This window comes from Pungitius pungitius, chromosome 8, assembly GCF_949316345.1.
Source record: "Pungitius pungitius chromosome 8, fPunPun2.1, whole genome shotgun sequence".
NCBI classification, from domain to species: Eukaryota; Metazoa; Chordata; class Actinopteri; order Perciformes; family Gasterosteidae; genus Pungitius; species Pungitius pungitius.
Genome location: NC_084907.1, coordinates 20,762,419 through 20,779,706, shown reverse-complemented (window position 1 = coordinate 20,779,706; position 17,288 = coordinate 20,762,419). Strand labels below are relative to the sequence as shown.

At 43.1% G+C, this 17,288-nt stretch overlaps 4 protein-coding genes across 5 annotated transcripts; 1 reads left to right on the top strand and 3 right to left on the bottom strand.

Annotated features, from left to right (window-relative positions):
• Nucleotides 1–322: 322 nt before the first annotated feature.
• zmynd10 (zinc finger, MYND-type containing 10) lies at nt 323–4,105 on the bottom strand. The gene is made up of 11 exons (XM_037490897.2): nt 3,916–4,105; nt 3,247–3,355; nt 3,000–3,116; nt 2,862–2,915; nt 2,486–2,736; nt 2,223–2,317; nt 1,944–2,116; nt 1,403–1,528; nt 1,209–1,330; nt 1,001–1,126; nt 323–829 (listed from the first exon to the last, which is right to left on the bottom strand). The coding sequence occupies exons 1-11, from the start codon at nt 4,002–4,004 to the stop codon at nt 730–732; spliced, it is 1,362 nt and encodes a 453-aa protein (XP_037346794.2). The 5' UTR covers nt 4,005–4,105; the 3' UTR covers nt 323–729.
• A 351-nt stretch (nt 4,106–4,456) lies between these two features.
• On the bottom strand, nt 4,457–8,233 carry nprl2 (NPR2 like, GATOR1 complex subunit). Its single transcript, XM_037448328.2, has 11 exons — nt 7,775–8,233; nt 7,455–7,546; nt 7,145–7,313; nt 6,932–7,040; nt 6,550–6,686; nt 6,300–6,397; nt 5,984–6,020; nt 5,720–5,813; nt 5,514–5,631; nt 5,267–5,409; nt 4,457–5,184 (listed from the first exon to the last, which is right to left on the bottom strand). The coding sequence occupies exons 1-11, from the start codon at nt 7,850–7,852 to the stop codon at nt 5,117–5,119; spliced, it is 1,143 nt and encodes a 380-aa protein (XP_037304225.1). The 5' UTR covers nt 7,853–8,233; the 3' UTR covers nt 4,457–5,116.
• Nucleotides 8,234–8,605: 372 nt separating this feature from the next.
• Nucleotides 8,606–13,169, top strand: hemk1 (HemK methyltransferase family member 1). Its single transcript, XM_037448163.2, has 11 exons — nt 8,606–8,874; nt 9,515–9,688; nt 9,787–9,878; nt 9,977–10,070; nt 10,171–10,308; nt 10,921–10,985; nt 11,127–11,176; nt 11,255–11,360; nt 11,616–11,711; nt 11,931–12,041; nt 12,208–13,169. The coding sequence occupies exons 1-11, from the start codon at nt 8,812–8,814 to the stop codon at nt 12,269–12,271; spliced, it is 1,053 nt and encodes a 350-aa protein (XP_037304060.2). The 5' UTR covers nt 8,606–8,811; the 3' UTR covers nt 12,272–13,169.
• LOC119194092 (cytokine-inducible SH2-containing protein) lies at nt 13,064–15,203 on the bottom strand. Of its 2 annotated transcripts, none has more exons than XM_037448166.2 (3): nt 15,042–15,203; nt 14,026–14,189; nt 13,064–13,829 (listed from the first exon to the last, which is right to left on the bottom strand). In XM_037448166.2, the coding sequence occupies exons 2-3, from the start codon at nt 14,138–14,140 to the stop codon at nt 13,333–13,335; spliced, it is 612 nt and encodes a 203-aa protein (XP_037304063.2). In that variant the 5' UTR covers nt 14,141–14,189; nt 15,042–15,203; the 3' UTR covers nt 13,064–13,332. The 2 variants fall into 2 exon arrangements, with proteins under 2 accessions (XP_037304063.2, XP_037304062.2); XM_037448165.2 differs by lacking the exon at nt 15,042–15,203 and adding an exon at nt 14,658–15,027.
• Nucleotides 15,204–17,288: the final 2,085 nt, after the last annotated feature.

Here is a 17,288-nt window from a genome sequence, read left to right as displayed (position 1 = left end):
TCTTTCGCCCCCCCCCCCCCGTTTGCAGGAGGAAGCGTTCAGAAGGAAAACAAGAGAGAGAGAGAGAGAGAGAGAGAGAGAGAGAGAGAGAGAGAGAGCCGACATCCGGGATGTTTTCACATATGGCGGGAGTGGGGGGGGTTCTGAGACTAGAGCTAAAATGAGTGGGCGTGCAAAGTCTCCCCCCCCCCCCCCCCCCACCACTGTCTCAATCTGTGATAGATCTGGAGTTCATTCACAGCAGTGAAAACCCCAAATCTTCGGCCTGTTATACAGTGAATTCGTTCAGCCGGATAGAAACGTGTGTGAGGAGTAAAGAAAAGAGGTTCGATCCAAACAATGAGGGTGTGTGAAGTGGGAGCATAAGCAGACATACAGTAGCAAGAAGAAGAGGAGCTACTTCTTCCCTTCAACAAGGTAAAACTATTGATACGTGACAATCTGTTTTGAAAAGACAAAGTTGTGGGAGTTGCTTGAACATTTTATTTGTTGCCGGTGTGTAACGAAGGGACATTCTGCTGCCAAATGTAAACGTATCCGTCGATAAAGTGATCATAAACACAATAGCAGTATTTAAAACAAAAAGAGAATGGTCAAAATTCTCTTGCTGGGCATAAAACTGAACTCATTAAGAGAAGAAAAAAAAAGAATCCAAAATGTTTAGGAATGCAAATATCACATCTGTTTCTCCCATCCAGCACCAGTCCTTTCATGTGCTTCACCAGTCTGTTAACTGTTGACATGCAGGTCCTTGTGGATCTTCTCTGAGACGTCGACTGTCAGCTGACAGGCTCTCTTGTGTTTGGACCAGTGCTTCACCTGACATTCTCTGTGAAAACAATGATACGGTGAACGAGACCACAACTCAGCAGGTAACATTACGTGTATGACAATAACAAAAGGTATTTTTTAATGTCCATAGAGCTATTTATTTATTGTAGCCATCCATCCATTTCATTGAGGGTTAACTTACTTCACCTGTATATACTGTGAGTCTTACCTGTCACAGTACCATTCTCCCTGGCATTGAGAGCATCTCTTTGCTGCTTCTTTCCCACAAGATCCACACTTTGGCTTCTCGGGGAGTAAACTCTCCATCACATCCAAATTGTACACTTGGTTCAACCTGGTGAAACGGAGGCCACAGTGACCACAGATCTACTGAATAGGGTTGATTTCTCTTTCTTGTGTTTTACCTCTAACATTACCTCTCCGCTTGCAGCTTCAAGTCACTTTCGGATGGGCTGAACGTTTCTTTGACCTGATACTTTGCTATCGCCTTCCACTTCCCGGTATTCTGTCTCACAATGTGGTCCCGTATTTCTGGGATCTACACATAAAGCAAATGACACAAATGACCTACAGCCACTGTATAGGCACCGCAATGTATGTGAGTGTGTACCTGTTCCAAAATGAGTTCTTTCTTTGGAGGGGCGGGGTCTGTAACCGTGAGACGAGCCAGGAAACGCTGCAACTCCACCAGGTTCGGCAGCTGGTCAATCAACACCTCTGTCATGAAACCTCGAAGCTGTGCCACATAAATAATAGATAAGCCCACAGATGATCCTCAGCAACCAAAACAGGCTTCAAAACTTTCTACAATGACTTGTGCAGGCGGCACAAGACAAGAAATGCCATTAAGAGAGGATGCACAAGGCTCCCTGGTATTATAATCAATGGAACAGGAAGAGGATGAGAAAGCATATAATAGGAGGAAACGCCTTAGTCAAAACAACCTTTGGAAACTGAATCTGGGTTATAACAAACAAGGAGACCAGATATGATGTTTGAGGACAAAGACCTGCGCTCACACGCCTCCTAGGCTTCAGTTTACATTTCTTAAAATTCGGATGAGTTGATTTGAAACCAGTGATGAACTAAAAAGGAATCGAGAAACATAAATTAGTGATTAAAATAGCTGTCAGATGTCAGTCCCAGTATACCTTCAGAAGCTGGTTCTTGTTGAAATTGTTGAAGTCATATTTCCGTTGGCAGTCTTCCTTCAGCAGCAGATTGTACAGGGAAATCCAGACCTGACCGTCGAGTTTGGTCATCTTCAAATGGTCCTCAACAGGAATCCTCTGCCATCTGCCATTCGTGTACTTCTCTACCTCACCTTCAGTGGGAGACCGAGAGTGCGCCGTTGGATGGAGGTTCGCGTGTTGGCCAAGAATCACACACTCTTACGGGGGGACACTTCTGACGCGGGAGAACAGATTTACCGTCTTTACAGCGACTCCAAGGACAGCGGTCAATCAACTGAACCAGCACGCAAGGCATGTTATGGGTGCACAGCATGCGGTTGATGACACTCACACTGTGAAGAGAACAAATGTCTGTCAGGTCGAAAGGAATGGTGCGCCAACAAATGAGGTAATCAGCACCAGTTTTTGTGAGTGATGCATTTTCCTTCGCCAATTTCTCAGAATCACCACCATTGTAAACTTCCAATCCCCGAACTCCACCGGTGCACAGAGCGCCGTACCTCTCGGCGTGATCCGTGATGAAGCGCAGCACAGAGACGGCCTTCAGGGAGATTTCAAATTCCCCTGCGGCGCTCTGCACCTGTAGATCTTCCATGGAGTCGGTCGAGGACACGCGCGCCTTCCCTTCCGGCTCCCGCTGGTCGGGGGTTGTCGCCACTCCCCCGGTTGCTTTGCCGAGCAGCAGGGCGAGTTTGCGGTGGCAGTAATCCACCAAGTCCAGAACAGAGTCATCAGCCGCCTCACACGCATCCTGCACAACCAAAAACAAAACATTTTCTCACATATCACATTGAAGCTTAGTTCATCACAGAGGTTTTAAAAACAAGAAGCGTAGGAATATGGGGCGTAGGGGTATCTTGTTGTGTGCACACTGACCTTGTGATACATTATCGTTTCGAGCAGGTTTATGACCGTGGCTTCATGGTGGATCTGAGACCGATACATTAAATACACGCAAAATCAGTTATGAGCGCTGCAAGCCGATCATCATTTGACACCCCGTTTGACACTCACCACCATGTAGAGAGGAAACGTGTTCTTGGGATTGAAGTCCTCCAGCTGACACAAAATGGGGAATACTTTGTGCTTCCAAACTTCAACAAGGATCATTTCATGGACCAGAATTGGTATCTGTGAAGGGTTCAGTGTTATTTTTAGCAAAAGAAGCAACCAGAAAACATCTTTTAATTGAATTCTTCTTGGATTTTTTGCCGATCTCAAATTCCACAGAGATTTTAACACCACAAAAGGCTGCAATCACCTTTCCATACAACACCAGGAGGTCCTTGACAAACTCATCGTGCGTGGCAGAAGCATTGAGTATGGCCTGCATGTTAAGTTTCTCAATGTGCATGTGTTGTCTGAACCACCTGTCAACAGACAAAGAGAAAAGTGATTTTTGTCAAAGTAAAGTTGGACTTGATGATCAGCTGTATTTTTATAAACCGCACAGAACTCTGCGGCCACCTGTGCTCATACCACGGAGTAAATACAACACGGAGAAGCATTTTTCCATTTCTATGCCATTTAGACAAAAAAGTAGACACATAAATGGTCATCAAAGCTGATTCTGATTCTGAACACGTCTGAAGTACAGGCACAAAATGTCACCAATGTTTTTATTTAAACGTACATGTGTTGTCTCTGACAATGTCTTTCACTCCTATTATTAAACAACAATTTAATATTAAATTGTATTCACTTTAATAATATACTTGTTCTCTAAGATTTTACTTGTCTCAACGTAATGTTTACTGTTTTCCATCATCTTTAATAAATTAAATTGAAGATTCAATGAATGCAAAACATACTTGGCCATGTACACTTGTTTACCTGTTTAAGCTAATTACTGCAGTGCCTAGATTAGAGATACGTGTTAGCATAGCTAGCTTACGCGTGAATTAACGTTCATTTAGCTAGCTCCTCTTACCTCTCAGAGCCGACTTCCTTGAGAGGGAAAGTTTCCAGACTTTGAACAAACCCCTCTGCTTCAACGGGCAGAATCACAGAAGAGTCCATTTCGTTGTAGGAAACCACTCGGACCCACAAGTCGAACAAAATAATCGAACGAGCTGTCTTTTCAATCAAGTTGGCTTGAAGCGAGTAAGCCAGCAGTGAGCGCTTCCTGCGGTTGTCATGGTGACCGCATACACACGCGCACCCGGGCTGACAGTCAGTTCCTCCTTTCCGCCGGAGGGGGGCGGTGCATCCCCAAAGGAGGAAGCGTTACCAGAGCCGCAGTGCAACACCGTAAAAACACTATCGCTACCAAATGCCACTTGCAAAATTAACTTTAAGTTAAGGGCATCTTAAAGCCAGTGTTTTATCAACCTTTCTTAAGCAGTTGGTAATGAACATTAGAGGTTGCTGAACAGAAGATATTTAAATAGCCCAAAAAAAAAGAGTACAAAAATTGAATGGATGTTGTTTCTCATGGTAGTTTATTGTAAGTTATTTTAAACTTGAGATCTTATTTCTCTACTCTACTTTTTTATCACTTTATTTTCACATTTTCAGGATACACACACATAAATATATGTCTACCTACATACCCATACCCACAGGGAAGAAACCTTTACTGGCGTTAGTGTGTTGAACATCTTCCATTTGTCACGACATTGTTCCTCTTTGGTTCTAATTTTGTGTGTTAACAGTTCCATATCGTTTAGTTCAGTAACTATCTTCATCCATGCCTCTAGTGCTGGTGGCTCCGTCCTGTGCCATCTCTTTGTAACGGCCTTTTGCTAGCTGCTGATTTTCAACAGATACCTGCCTTCTCTCAACACATCATCTCCTGTCATATTACCGAGGTAGAGAAACACACATGACCTAGGTCCGTCTTCCTCTACTTCTATATCAATCGGAGGCTCAATTTTTAATGGTTACAAAATCACATAAAGCTTCAAATTCCCTATTCCTACAGATTGGGATTTTAAGAAAAAATGTCACATTGTTGAATCATCTTTTATTAATCACAAAGGCTCTTTTGTACAATATGAATAAATATAACAGTCATCACTTGATCTTAATATGAATTTAACAAATACTTCTTTACTTCCATCAGTATTTAAAGAAAACTATTCCCATCACATTGAAGCATTTCTTTATCTTTAAGAATTTCCAAATGGAGGTCACTTCCAGCACACCACGATGTTGGGATCGTTTTCCAAACGTTCATCCAGCTCCTGGTAACTTATACCTGTAAAAGTGTGACACTGTAAGAAGACCGGTGTGGAACCGCTATTTTATTTATTATTCATATACAGCAAACGGTGACCTGCCTGTTTTGCAGCAGATCTCATCATAACTATGACAACCGGTGTAGAGTCGAGGCAGCCTGCTCCTCTCGTCACGGATGACCTTTACTGGATATTTCTGCAGCCGTCGAATAAGGGACTTCATCAGTCCAAATTGGATCAGCCTCCTGAACAGCAACACATGACATGACATGTGCATAAAAGTCACTCTGACCTGACTTTTTCCAGGAGTCATTAGGCATCAGGAATTGATAAGGTGATTGATGCCGACCTCTCGTCAACCCTTTGAAGCTGCAGCGAGTAGCGAGAACAGAGGTCTCGGACGGTGGTTCCTGGACTCAGACCACAGTACAGCTGGAACACATCTCTCAGACTGGCACGCTTCTGACCTGAAAGACGATCAAAACCATGAACGCCACAAGAGAAAAAAAAAGAAAAATACATCGCCGGGGCAAAACAATCGTGGCCTGGATTCACCTTGCTTAGTGACGTAGTTGAGGCACTCCTCCTGAATGGACTTATCATCTATGAGGCTTTGGACTTTGGGGGTGGTGCAATACACATTAGAGTACTGGAAAGAGGTAAAAAAGGTACATGGCAATTACCAGATTTGAGTCTGGTGTTAAGAAAATAAAATGGAAATATTAAAAGAAAGAAAATGTGTATATAAAAATATTGAATGTTTAGAGATTGACGTGGAACATATAATAAAATTAAATCAGATAATATCAAAAAAAGTACCTGAAATATCGATACCATGGTCACAGCCCCATAATACCTGTGAGGAAAAGGAGGGTTTCAGCATCTCTCTTTTTGTATTATCTGGAAATATAAGTCTTACAACACTGAAGTGCAACACACACACCAAATAGTTAAGAGAGTAGCTGTAATGATAAAATGGCTGCTGGCTGTAATTAACACTGGACGGGTTAGTGGTTTGTTATGACGTGTTTGTATGGATAAAGCCCCGGGGCTCAGTGTTCAGTATTCATAGAAAACAATGGAGTTTTGAAGCACTGACGTGTGTGTTGCCCTTTTTTTGCTGAAACATACTCACAAAAGATTCTGCACCGCAATGCGAACCAGATTCATCTCCGCGTCCGCTTCAGCAGCGATTTTCTGGATGTGTCGGAATCCGTCAATGTAGGGCAGAATCTGCAGTAAACAGAAAGTGGAACATTATTGGCTTGTACTTTTTATATAACATGAACGAGTTGATTAACACTTTATACACTACATTTACCAGGAATTGCACATTTCTATACCAATACATGGCTCCTTCTCCTTCCATGCATGACAAGGCCTACCTGTTGAGTGGTGAGATCCCACTGAGATTTGATGAAATAGTCTTTGCACTGGGTGAAGACGGGCACATCGTACTCCTGGACGATTGGGGGGTCCTTACGCAGCTGGATCAGCTTTAAGTGGATAGTGTTGGACTCATCTGAAAAAATAATAATAATAAATAAAAACAGGAAGAGAGATTAAAACATTGCTGAACTACGAGTTTAAGTTCCCAATACTTATCTCAAAAAATGAATCAGTGAGCAATCCCAATAGAGGTTTTTACAGTGCGCCACAAAAGTGTTCCCGATACGCACGTCCACACAATTTGGCTATTAGCTCCATCCTCTGCTTGTACGTTAAAGAGATGCAGCTGGAATACACATGGTGAAATACCAAACCTACCTATGGGTAAGGTGCACGCTCCTGTGGCATTAAGTTCTTCTAACAAGGTCGACATAATGGGTAAAAGTTTCTGCTTGCTCTCCTCATTGGATATAAAGCCGCTCTCCAGCTGCAACGCAACAAGGAAAAGAGATTTTGGATCGTCCCCCGAGATGCCTTATTACCACATCACAGCAATAAAGTCAAAAGTTATGAAAATGCATCATTCAGAACCTCCAGAGTGGTGAGGTACCCGGACAACTTCTTGACAATTGGCTCAAGGGCACAGGTGTTGGTTTGGGCGTCACAAACAAGGCCAAGGTTGAAGAGGAGGGCGTTTCTACTGTACTTTTTATGCTCGATGCACACCGGACACCCAATTAACTTCTTCCCCATGGCAGTTCTAAAAAATAAAAATAAAAAAAAAAAACATACAAAAGAGCAAATGGAATTGTTGAAAGATGACAAAAGGAACAAACGCAAAAATGCTGATTACAGGGAGAAATAGATGATTGTGGCTAGAAGAAGGAAGTACAACACATACACGGTTATCAATTTGTTTTGCAGTTCCGGCTTGGTGATGATATAGACCTGAACGGTGTCAAACAGCTCTCGTGAAATGTATTCCTCTGGAACCTGTCATGAGAGAACACAGAGGGAACTGTAAGATATAACGTTAATACATCCCATAAGATACAAACACTTTAGAGGACTATGTACTGTTCTGATATCAAATGATGTGATTATTACATCTTTTCCATCCAGGGGCAATTGGTGTATTGGATGGTAGTTGCTATGGTAATCAATAATACAGTTGTGGTCTTTTCCCTGGTTACGATTATTGTACTTGCACATATAACTTACCTGATACGTTATCTTTGGACCCAGGGTAGGGTGAAACTCACTGAAAAACAAACACTCTATTCGAGAGGCCATGCCCATCAAATACCTAGTTGTCAGGGCAACCTATCTCCAAATAAATGATCAATTGATACAACTTTAACCAGTCTCAGTTTCAGGAGAGAGCCTCCAGTATACGACATGCGTGCCTGCTCTTTAGCAGCTGAAGCTAGCTGCTAGCTTCCCGGTGCAACGTTGAAAAACAAGCGAGCGGCCTCCTGTGAAGCCCGTTTAGCAGTTGTGACGTCTGGCCAACGTCCGGACTACTGCGTTAACACTGTGTCCTGACGCAAATGCTGTCAACCTCATAGACAACTATCAAACAACTCTCCAAAAAAATCGACACGTTGATGCACTGCAGTTTGAAGAACAACAATACGGATGTGTTCACGTGCTCCTCGTTATTTACTAACGCAGATAACGGAAGTCGAAGATACTGCGTGGGCAGTGGGGGACGTCTCCATTATGTTAACAAACAAAAAAAAAGACTTAAACAATATATTTTTCAGAGACGTTAGATTTCTCTAGTGTTACTACAATATTGAGACAGTATATTTAAGATTGTATTATATATATTTCAGTTTGAGGTTTCCACATTTACTACCAGTTGCAGACATCGATTTATATACCTTATATAATCTGAACGTTCAAAATCTAAATGGATCAAGTTTCAGCGACTCTCACTACTTTTTTTCGATTTTAGGCATCTACGTGCTAAATAAAATTTCCTATATTCGATAGTCCTTAAAGGCAACAGTACTCACCAGGGTCAGTGCTGCGCCGTATGCGCAGACTTGTTTAATGTCAACAGCTAAAGCGGTTCGCTACGCCATGTGTAGGAAATTACATCAAACTGCAGAAAAGTTAGCTTAATGTTCACATAGGAGGGTCCAGGTGGTTCACATTTACAATAACGTGTACATTTAGGACGGGAGAATACCAAAGAGATGCAGAATCAAAGAATAATGGTGTAAAAAGCGTGTCTTCGTTTATATATAATCATGTGGAGGATATCTTTGTGTGCAGGCTACCGAAGCTTTGAGTGCAGGATTGTTGGAATAAAGGTAAAGTTACTCAATGTCAAAGAAAATGTTGTTGTTGTTTCCAGCGAGCCTTTAGATACATACATACATACATACATACATACATACATACATACATACATACATACATACATACATACATACATACATACATACATACATACATACATACATAGACATGAGTGGGAATGGAAAGGTATAGTAATATACTTATTACCTCATATAACCTCATACGAAATTTGGAAAGCTTAAAGGTCAATTATGTATGTGTAAACTGCAACATTGTTAATATTATTAATGCAACTACGTCACTAATGTATAATATCTTTCATATGCTAACATGGGCATGAATAATGACCAATTCCTCTATCTGGGGTAATGGAAAAAAGGGAAATAACTGGAAGGTTAGGTAATGGTTGCAGAAACTGGCCTGAATGGTGACAGTTATTATGTTTTTAATTATACAAAGCTTTTTATCACAAGAGAGACACATATAAACACTTCTGAGAATCATGCAGTCTTGTACCGTATTGAATTAGATTGTTGAGATATATCTAATAATGCCACATAATTTAATAGGCATTCCCAAATCGTGTTTAACCACAGTTGGAATGCAGGATTGCTATTTGTGGCTATTTAGGAGCTCCCTTTGACCTTTTAGGGACTCTGGGGCTCCCGTGTGGTGCGAACATGCAGCACTCCAGCCATACCCACAGGCCGGATCACAGCGCTCCAGGCGGTGGATTTATGGAAGAATCACTTTGCGGAGAGAGGGGTGATGGAGCCCGACCACTCCAGCCGTCACATCATCGCTTACCTGCTCGGTGCTAAAACGGTGAGTGAACATTTCTTGAGCTGTTTTTCTCTTAGGGCGCCCGGTGTAATGTGTTTGAATTAACATTTAACAACATACCTTACTTTTCTCGTTTCCAGATAGAAAGTCTGGAGCGGCGGAAGCTCACAGAGTTTCTAAGCCCAGAAATAACGGAGCAGATGTGGAGCCTCTGCTCCAGACGCCTATCCAGGTATGAGGTTTCTGCTTACATCTCCATACAAATATGTATTCAAAGGGGGGGGGGGGGGGGGTTCACTGAGGATTCTCATAAGTGTGTGTTTGATGAAGAATGCCCGTGCAGTATGTGATCGAGGAATGGGACTTCAGAGATCTGACGTTGAAGATGAGACCTCCCGTGTTCATACCGAGGTCCGAAACCGAGGTTCGATGGGAGGAGAATCGAGCCGCACACACACAGTCAAATACCACCGGTCACTCGCACATGACCTGAACTTGTGTTTTGTCTATGTGCGTCTGTGCAGGAGTTGGTTGAACTCGTGCTCACCGATTTGGAGATGAGGCCCGGGCCTGGAGCCGGTGTTGAGGCCCCGCATACATGCTTGGAAGTGGGATGTGGCTCTGGTGCCATCTCTCTTAGTCTGCTGAAGAGTCTACCCCAGGTAAGGTTTGGTAAGTGTAATGGCTGCTGATTCCTGTTCCTCCAGTCAAAGTTTTCACTTTTCACCCTCTCAGCATGGGATAGATGTACCCCATTTAGTGTTTATGGTGTGTTAACTTTTCTAAAAGTGACACCTTGAGGTTGGCAAACGTGATTTTGAGTGAAAAACACGTTGTCGTTGTCAGCATTTTGAAATTCCAGGCATTTCCTCGTTAAAACATGGTACTTACATTACCCACAGGTGATGGCCCTGTACCAATTGCGGCTCTTTACAGGCTAACTGATGTGTTGCTTAATAGGATAGTTTTATAGTATGACTTAGTAATCAGTAGGTTAATTGAAGACAAACCCCATTAGTCCCAGCTGTAGAATGGATACACGTGGCTAAGTGAAAGAGCTTTGCAGGACAGTACACTGATGTCTTCACCTCTCACAGCACACTACCTTGTTTCAGCTCACTGCAGAACCCGAACACGCATTAAGTGCAGCTATGTCTGTTCATTTTTCTTTCGCAACCGTTAACAGATTGCACAACTTTCTTGCAGAGAAATGGGTTATTTTCGCGGTGGTAATTGTCACTTTTAATTGCGGTGTTTGTTTCTCTTTTTACAAGCTTAAAGTCACCGCTCTGGATCAAAGCCAGGATGCAGTGGATTTAACGGGAGAGAATGCAATCAGGTAAGCGTTCCGCTTCACACGTAAGCAGTAAACCTCTTTATTCATTTACTTTTATTTTGGCAAAAGTCATGCACTACTTTTTTTGTTTTTGTTTAACACGGGTCCGGTGCATGACGTCTGATAAAGGGTTTCTTTGTGCAGGTTGGGGCTTCAGGACAGATTACAGGTTTACCATTTAGATGTAATAAAAGGTAAGTGAAAGCTTTCCAGTCATAAATACACGCCCACATATCGCTGATAATAAAAGGTTGAGCTTTGTGTTTTGACAGATGCAGACACTGTGTTAAGCCTTTGTCACCATGTCTCAACTTTGGTCAGTAATCCGCCGTACCTTTTCTCAGAAGATATGAACACGTTGGAACCTGAAATATTTCGGTGACTAAAGCACATTCAGTATACTCGGTCTTTTCTCAGTCGTTTTTTGTTGTTGTTTGATATTAAACAAAATTATTTGTAGTAAGATTTAATCACTGTAACAAAAACACCAAGTCAGACCTCTGAAAATGTGTACAATACAAAAAAAAAGTGTTTTTTGAAGTACTTCATCCAAAGCTGTAGTATTTTTTTTTGGAAATATGGTGACATCAAATGGATGTATTTAACACGTTTGATGAATTACTGCGGGTCCAGGTTTGAAGACCATGCTGCTTTAGATGGAGGTACAGACGGCCTGAAAGTCATCAAACAGATTTTGACTCTGGCTCCTCAGATTCTATCAAATCACGGGTAAGAAACTTCACTGCCACACACACACACACACACCTGGGTTTAATTCCTGCTGTGGCTTGTCAGAAGAAAGAGAAAAACACCCGTATCATGTTGCCTCTTTAATAGGTTAAGCTTTTTTTAAAAGACTTCCAGTTAAACCGTTTGTGTCACATGCCACTTTTGCTTCTGATAATTCTTGTTCGTGATCATTCCCCCTTTTTTTCTGGTGAACGACAGACGTGTTTACTTGGAAGTGGATCCTAGACACCCCCCGCTTATCCGGCGGTGGGTGGAGGCGAATGTGCAAGAGATGTGTTATGAAGAGACGCGGCACGACGCCAGCGGCAGGTCGGTTGAGAAGAGCCTCTCGGCCTTTACGTCCTCCACCAATAGCGTCGCTTAATCACTTTCTGACTCTTCTACCTGTCGCGCTAAAGCGTGGTCTCCAGTGCAAGGTGTTTATTTTTGCAATTCAAGCCACAATTTCATAGTCCTATTTGTTTTTGTGTCTCAGGCCGCGATTTTGCATCCTTCGGAGAGTGAAATCAAACAAGGACCACAAGCTGGATCTGGATTGAGAAACTGAGATCCTATTACGCTGGCTTTAGCCCGGGACGCCACGGCCTCGGCTCCCCCACCCCCACAGGGCCGCCTCGCACCTACTTCATTGCTCAAACATTCACCATTTGCAGAGGCTCAGATCCTTTTCACGTCCATGTTGCACTTCTGGAAGCATTTGTGATCCCATCACATCCTACGCCACCATAAAAACTGTGTGCGAGGTGGCAGGCCGAAAGCTGAAAGTAATTACCGAGGCTTTTCTTAGAACCCTCCCTCCCAGAATCCCCCCCCCCCCCCCCCCTTATCCTCCCAGGAAGCATTCAGCAGTTCTGTGAATCCGCTGATGAATGGTCCTCCCCTTCGCTCGTCCACTCGCTGAGTCAGACGCAGGCTTGTAGGCATTGTTAAGCAAAAACACACACACACACACACGATGTGGCATTCACTTCCTCACACCAGCCGCATCTCTTGCTGCCCACTCACAGCTCGGCCTTTGTGTTTCAAAGGTGGTTTTGATGCAGAAAATGTTTCCCAACAAATGTCACAAGAGCAATTTATCATGTGACGGTGAATAAAGATGATGGTGCACGGGTTTGTTCTTTTTGAGTAATGCTGCCTGCTGAAAGGAGAAAATAATTTTAAGGACAGCACGCTGGACTCTAGTTGTTTGTTTTTTTTAATAGAAAAATGCACACATGTCAAAGGTAGAAAAAATGTCATAAAAGATGTCTCAATGGAATCAGTGTACTTCTTTGGAACTGTGCGTACTTCAATAACTGATTATGGTAATACGGATATGGATAATTTCCACATCCATCATGAAATAAAGGATTACAGTACGGAAGTTTGCTCACAAGTCCTCTTCACCTCATGTACTCCGTCGCTCAGTCCTCCACGAATAAAGTGTGAAACCAGGCCCGTCAGTATTTACTGATTTTGTGCCAATTCAGCAAAGTTATGACCCTGCATTTTCGGGACTGGCCCTCCCGACTGCTTGCGCAGCACTCTCTGAAAGACAGGACCGGTTCGACAGGTTTTCTCTTCGCCTCCTTTCAGGTTGGAATAAAGGACCTCTCCCTCACACCTTGAAGGGGTAGTCCTGTATGTAGCGCAGCAGCGGCCTGGGGAGCGGTAGCCGCTCGGTGCAGTCAGAGTGTCTGTTAATGACGAGGCGCGTGAGGTGCTGCAGAGAGGGGAGGCCCTGGGGCTTGAACACGGCCCGCTTCAGTTTCAAGACCACGGACGTCTCCTGAATTGTCTGCTGGGAGGGCTTCGAAGGAGCCTCCTCCACCGCCTCCCCCTCCTCCGCTTGCCTCTCCGGCCCCATGTAGTGCTGCACCAGGCTGGGCACGTTGGGGAAGGACGACAGGCTGGGCCGGGCCGGGGAGCTGGAGTCGAGCAGAAACATGGCGCCGCTGTACTGGATCCGTATGCTGGTGGGGCCGCGCGCCGTCCGGACCGAGAGGGTCAGCATGTACAGAGGGTGACTGCTGTCTCGCACCAGGAACGCTCCTTCGGACGCCTCTTGAAGCGCAGCGTGGGCCTGAGCCGCAGTCACAGCTCCCCAGTACCACCCTGCACACACACACACACACACACACACAAACACAAGGATTAGTCACTGAACGCTCTGTTATTTGAACTGTCCTCTAATGCTCTCTTTGTTTTACAGTTAACCATCCACCCATAAGCTATTTAACCAAATATCCTAAAAGCAACGGGGGTTTTATCGTATTTGTGGCTGTAAACGTAAAGAAAGGTTCAACTGTACCTGAGTTTTCTAGATAGCAGAAGTTGCTTGCAATTGCTCGCAGGTCCTTTGTGGGGTCCCATAGTGGAGGGGTGCTTTGAAGGCATGGCGTGGAGGGGACGGTTCCTGCCCGCATACCCCGTGGACTCTCAGTGGACAGAGCAACGGGAAGAGAGACTCTCGGACTGAAATTAAAATGGAAAAAATATATTTTTTTTTAAAAGTCTGTTTTAGGGCAAGATCCATGCCGTGGTAGTAGTTCAGTGTTTACCATTAAATTATTAAAAAAGAGAGACATTCACTAAGTAACCGTCGTGAACTTGAAAACTCACTGCACATGACCATTTGGTTTTACTTGGGTAAAAAGCACTAAAAAAGAACATTTAGACATTATGGCTAAAATAACAGTTAAGTAATAATTACAATAAGTACAATTACTTTTAGTGTTGTTTTTAATTATTTTGCTTTAATGCATTAAGCCTTTGTGTTTGTTAAACTTGAAGAAAAAAAAGATGTATCAACAATCTTATACATACAATCTTTAAAGATATATCACCACTGGTTACGGGTAATTACTTGGTCAGATATAATGGTTTTGGTCGTTACACAGACCATAAAAGAGAACAAGCAGACACAAAGAAAAGTCAACTCACCCTGGTACACAAAGAATCATACTATTTTTCGATTCTTCTTGGCTAAGATCCGATCAGTATTTCTCCTTCAAAAATTAAGGAGAAAAAAGCTCTTAAGAAATAATTTAAAAAAAATACGCAAAAAATGAGCTTTAACACCGTCACGATAGGAGTGGGACCCGTGTAACCTGCGCCGATGTGTCCCTGCAGTTTATATAAAAACACCGGAAACAAAACCTTCAGTGAAAAAAGTGAAAGCAACACACTGCGAACACTGGACGTCTCCTCGGACAGCGGGTCGGAGTGTGTTGTCGCCAGCATGCGATCCGAACGTGTGAAGGACAGAGTGTAAAGGCTGGGCTTTTAAAAATCCCCGTTTCCTAGAAGTCTATTCTGAGAACTCACCGGCGGCTCTGACGTCACGGCGGCCGCACCAACTCCGGCTCCGCGCCCTCCGCCGCCTCCCCGCGAAAAGACCGGCGCTTCGCGTGTTTTCTCCTGTGACGGATTTGCTGCGTGTTTTTTTTTTTTTCTTTGGTTGTTGTTTGTTTGTTTGTTTGTTTGTTTTTCTCCTTCAATTCATCTTGATTAAACTTGAACCCACCCCACCCACCCTTTTTGGCCCGTGTTTTTGAGACCCCACCCGCCGCCCCCCTCGGTTGTCCGCCGTCGGCTGGCGCCTTCGTTGAACCAGCGCTCCCAGGAACCGCGCGGCAGCTTCTCCCTATCTGCTTTCCAGGAATAATTGCAGGGGCTTTAGACTCCGCCCCGCCGGCCGGCCCTGACAGAGCCTTCTTTCTGAGAATTTACCGCCTCGACGTTTAAGATAATAGAAACGCACCCGGGCTTTTTTTTTCCCACTAATGTCGAATTCTCCTCGATCCCGGTGGAAAAACACGGTGAGAGGTTTTCTCGGAGGTTTGTCGGAGTAATTACGCCCCGGAAGGCAAGTTGTTATTGTGACAATAAACTGGACGAACTGGTTATCGCGACTCAGAAAATGTTTCGCTCTTTGTGATTAGTTCTTCTGGATGTATTCGTAAATAATGCCTAAATGTTTGAATGTAGAATCCCATTTATGTTCCTAATCTCCCCTGACGTTTTTTTTCTTCCGAATCTAGGGAATATATACTTGTGTATGTTATATGTATATATATATATATATATATATATATATATAAAATAACAGGCCAAATAAAAACTGCTGAGCACAAAACTGATGCTAGATTTACACCATCATCGAAAATGCTCCTCACAAACACACAGAGCATATTATCTGAGCTTATAGATCCATAGAGAGTAGAACGGAAAGCTGCAAGCCAATAAATGCAGATACACGCACCCCCCCCCCCCCTGCTGATACAAAATAGCCCCAAATTCCCAGGATATCCTGAAATAAAGTCGTATGGACTTGGCTGCCAGATGCAGCTAAAAAAATACATCTTTTATGAAGTCGGGATGAAAAAACAAGATCACCTCTTTGACCAAACCTGAGCCACTTGTTTACACTAATCACATGTGGCACATTGTGGGAACTGACAGACACGAGATCAACTATATTTAAATTCATAAAAGATTTGTTGTCTTCAACCCATGATGCTGTGCTCGTATTTCCAAATAAATCTTGCCTCGAGGTGGATGAAAAGTTTTGCAGTATTTTTACACACAAAAATACTCTTGTCTTGGTAATTGATACAAAACAATAAATGATTTAGCGAAATACGATACACAAACAAAATAATGAACACTGTTGGTGTAATAAAGTGTGTTTTTAAAGAGCCGGGTTGTGCATTGACGTGTCACTGTAAAATATTATCTTCAGGGTGTAGAGTCCGAGTCAGAGGGGGGATCCCGGACTTTTGTTAATGAGCACAACTGCAGATGGGACGCTTTTATGTTACCGGAGAACAATTTATGAGGAAGTCACAGGAATTACCAAGAATTTCAAAGATGAAAAGAGATATTTATAGCCGGCTGTAATCCTAACTCCCGTGTCCCCACTGGGGTCAATCATATCAGTATAATCCTACATTTGTGAAGCACCAAAACATCAAATAAGAGAAAAGAGAATTCTACGCACAGTGTATCCACAGTCGATAGTATCCGTGGCTCCATCAATGTTCCATCAAAGGTTCCCAGACACCAAAGTGATGTTTCTTCAGTGATATATTATTTTCTCCAATCCAATCAGTCAGTTTTTACACTATATCAGTAAACATTTGTGCCCTTCTTTCCTTAAAAATGATCTGCTCCAATATCTTAGACTTCATCAGCGGGTTTTGCATTAGAATTAGTGGGACTAAAAGGCAGTCACAGCGTTCATGGTTTTGGGTAAGAAAAGCTTTTATCTATTATCTACAGTATTATCTTTTACTGATGTAAGTTTTGTAAATGTATATCTTTTTTTGTCATTTTTCCGGCTCCGAGGGAGTAGACAGCATTTATGACCAAACCCGATTCCTCGGCCTTATCGTGCTGTTTTTTAGGCTACTTAGCGAATGTTTGCATGCTGACAGGCTAAACCTAGATTGTTAACATTGTAAATATTGATCCTGCCGAACATCAACAGCTGTGGACACTCCCATTCCCCACTTTATTGGGGTCCACAAGTGCAACTTATCAGCTCATTGTTTTAGTCAGCCGAGGCACCTT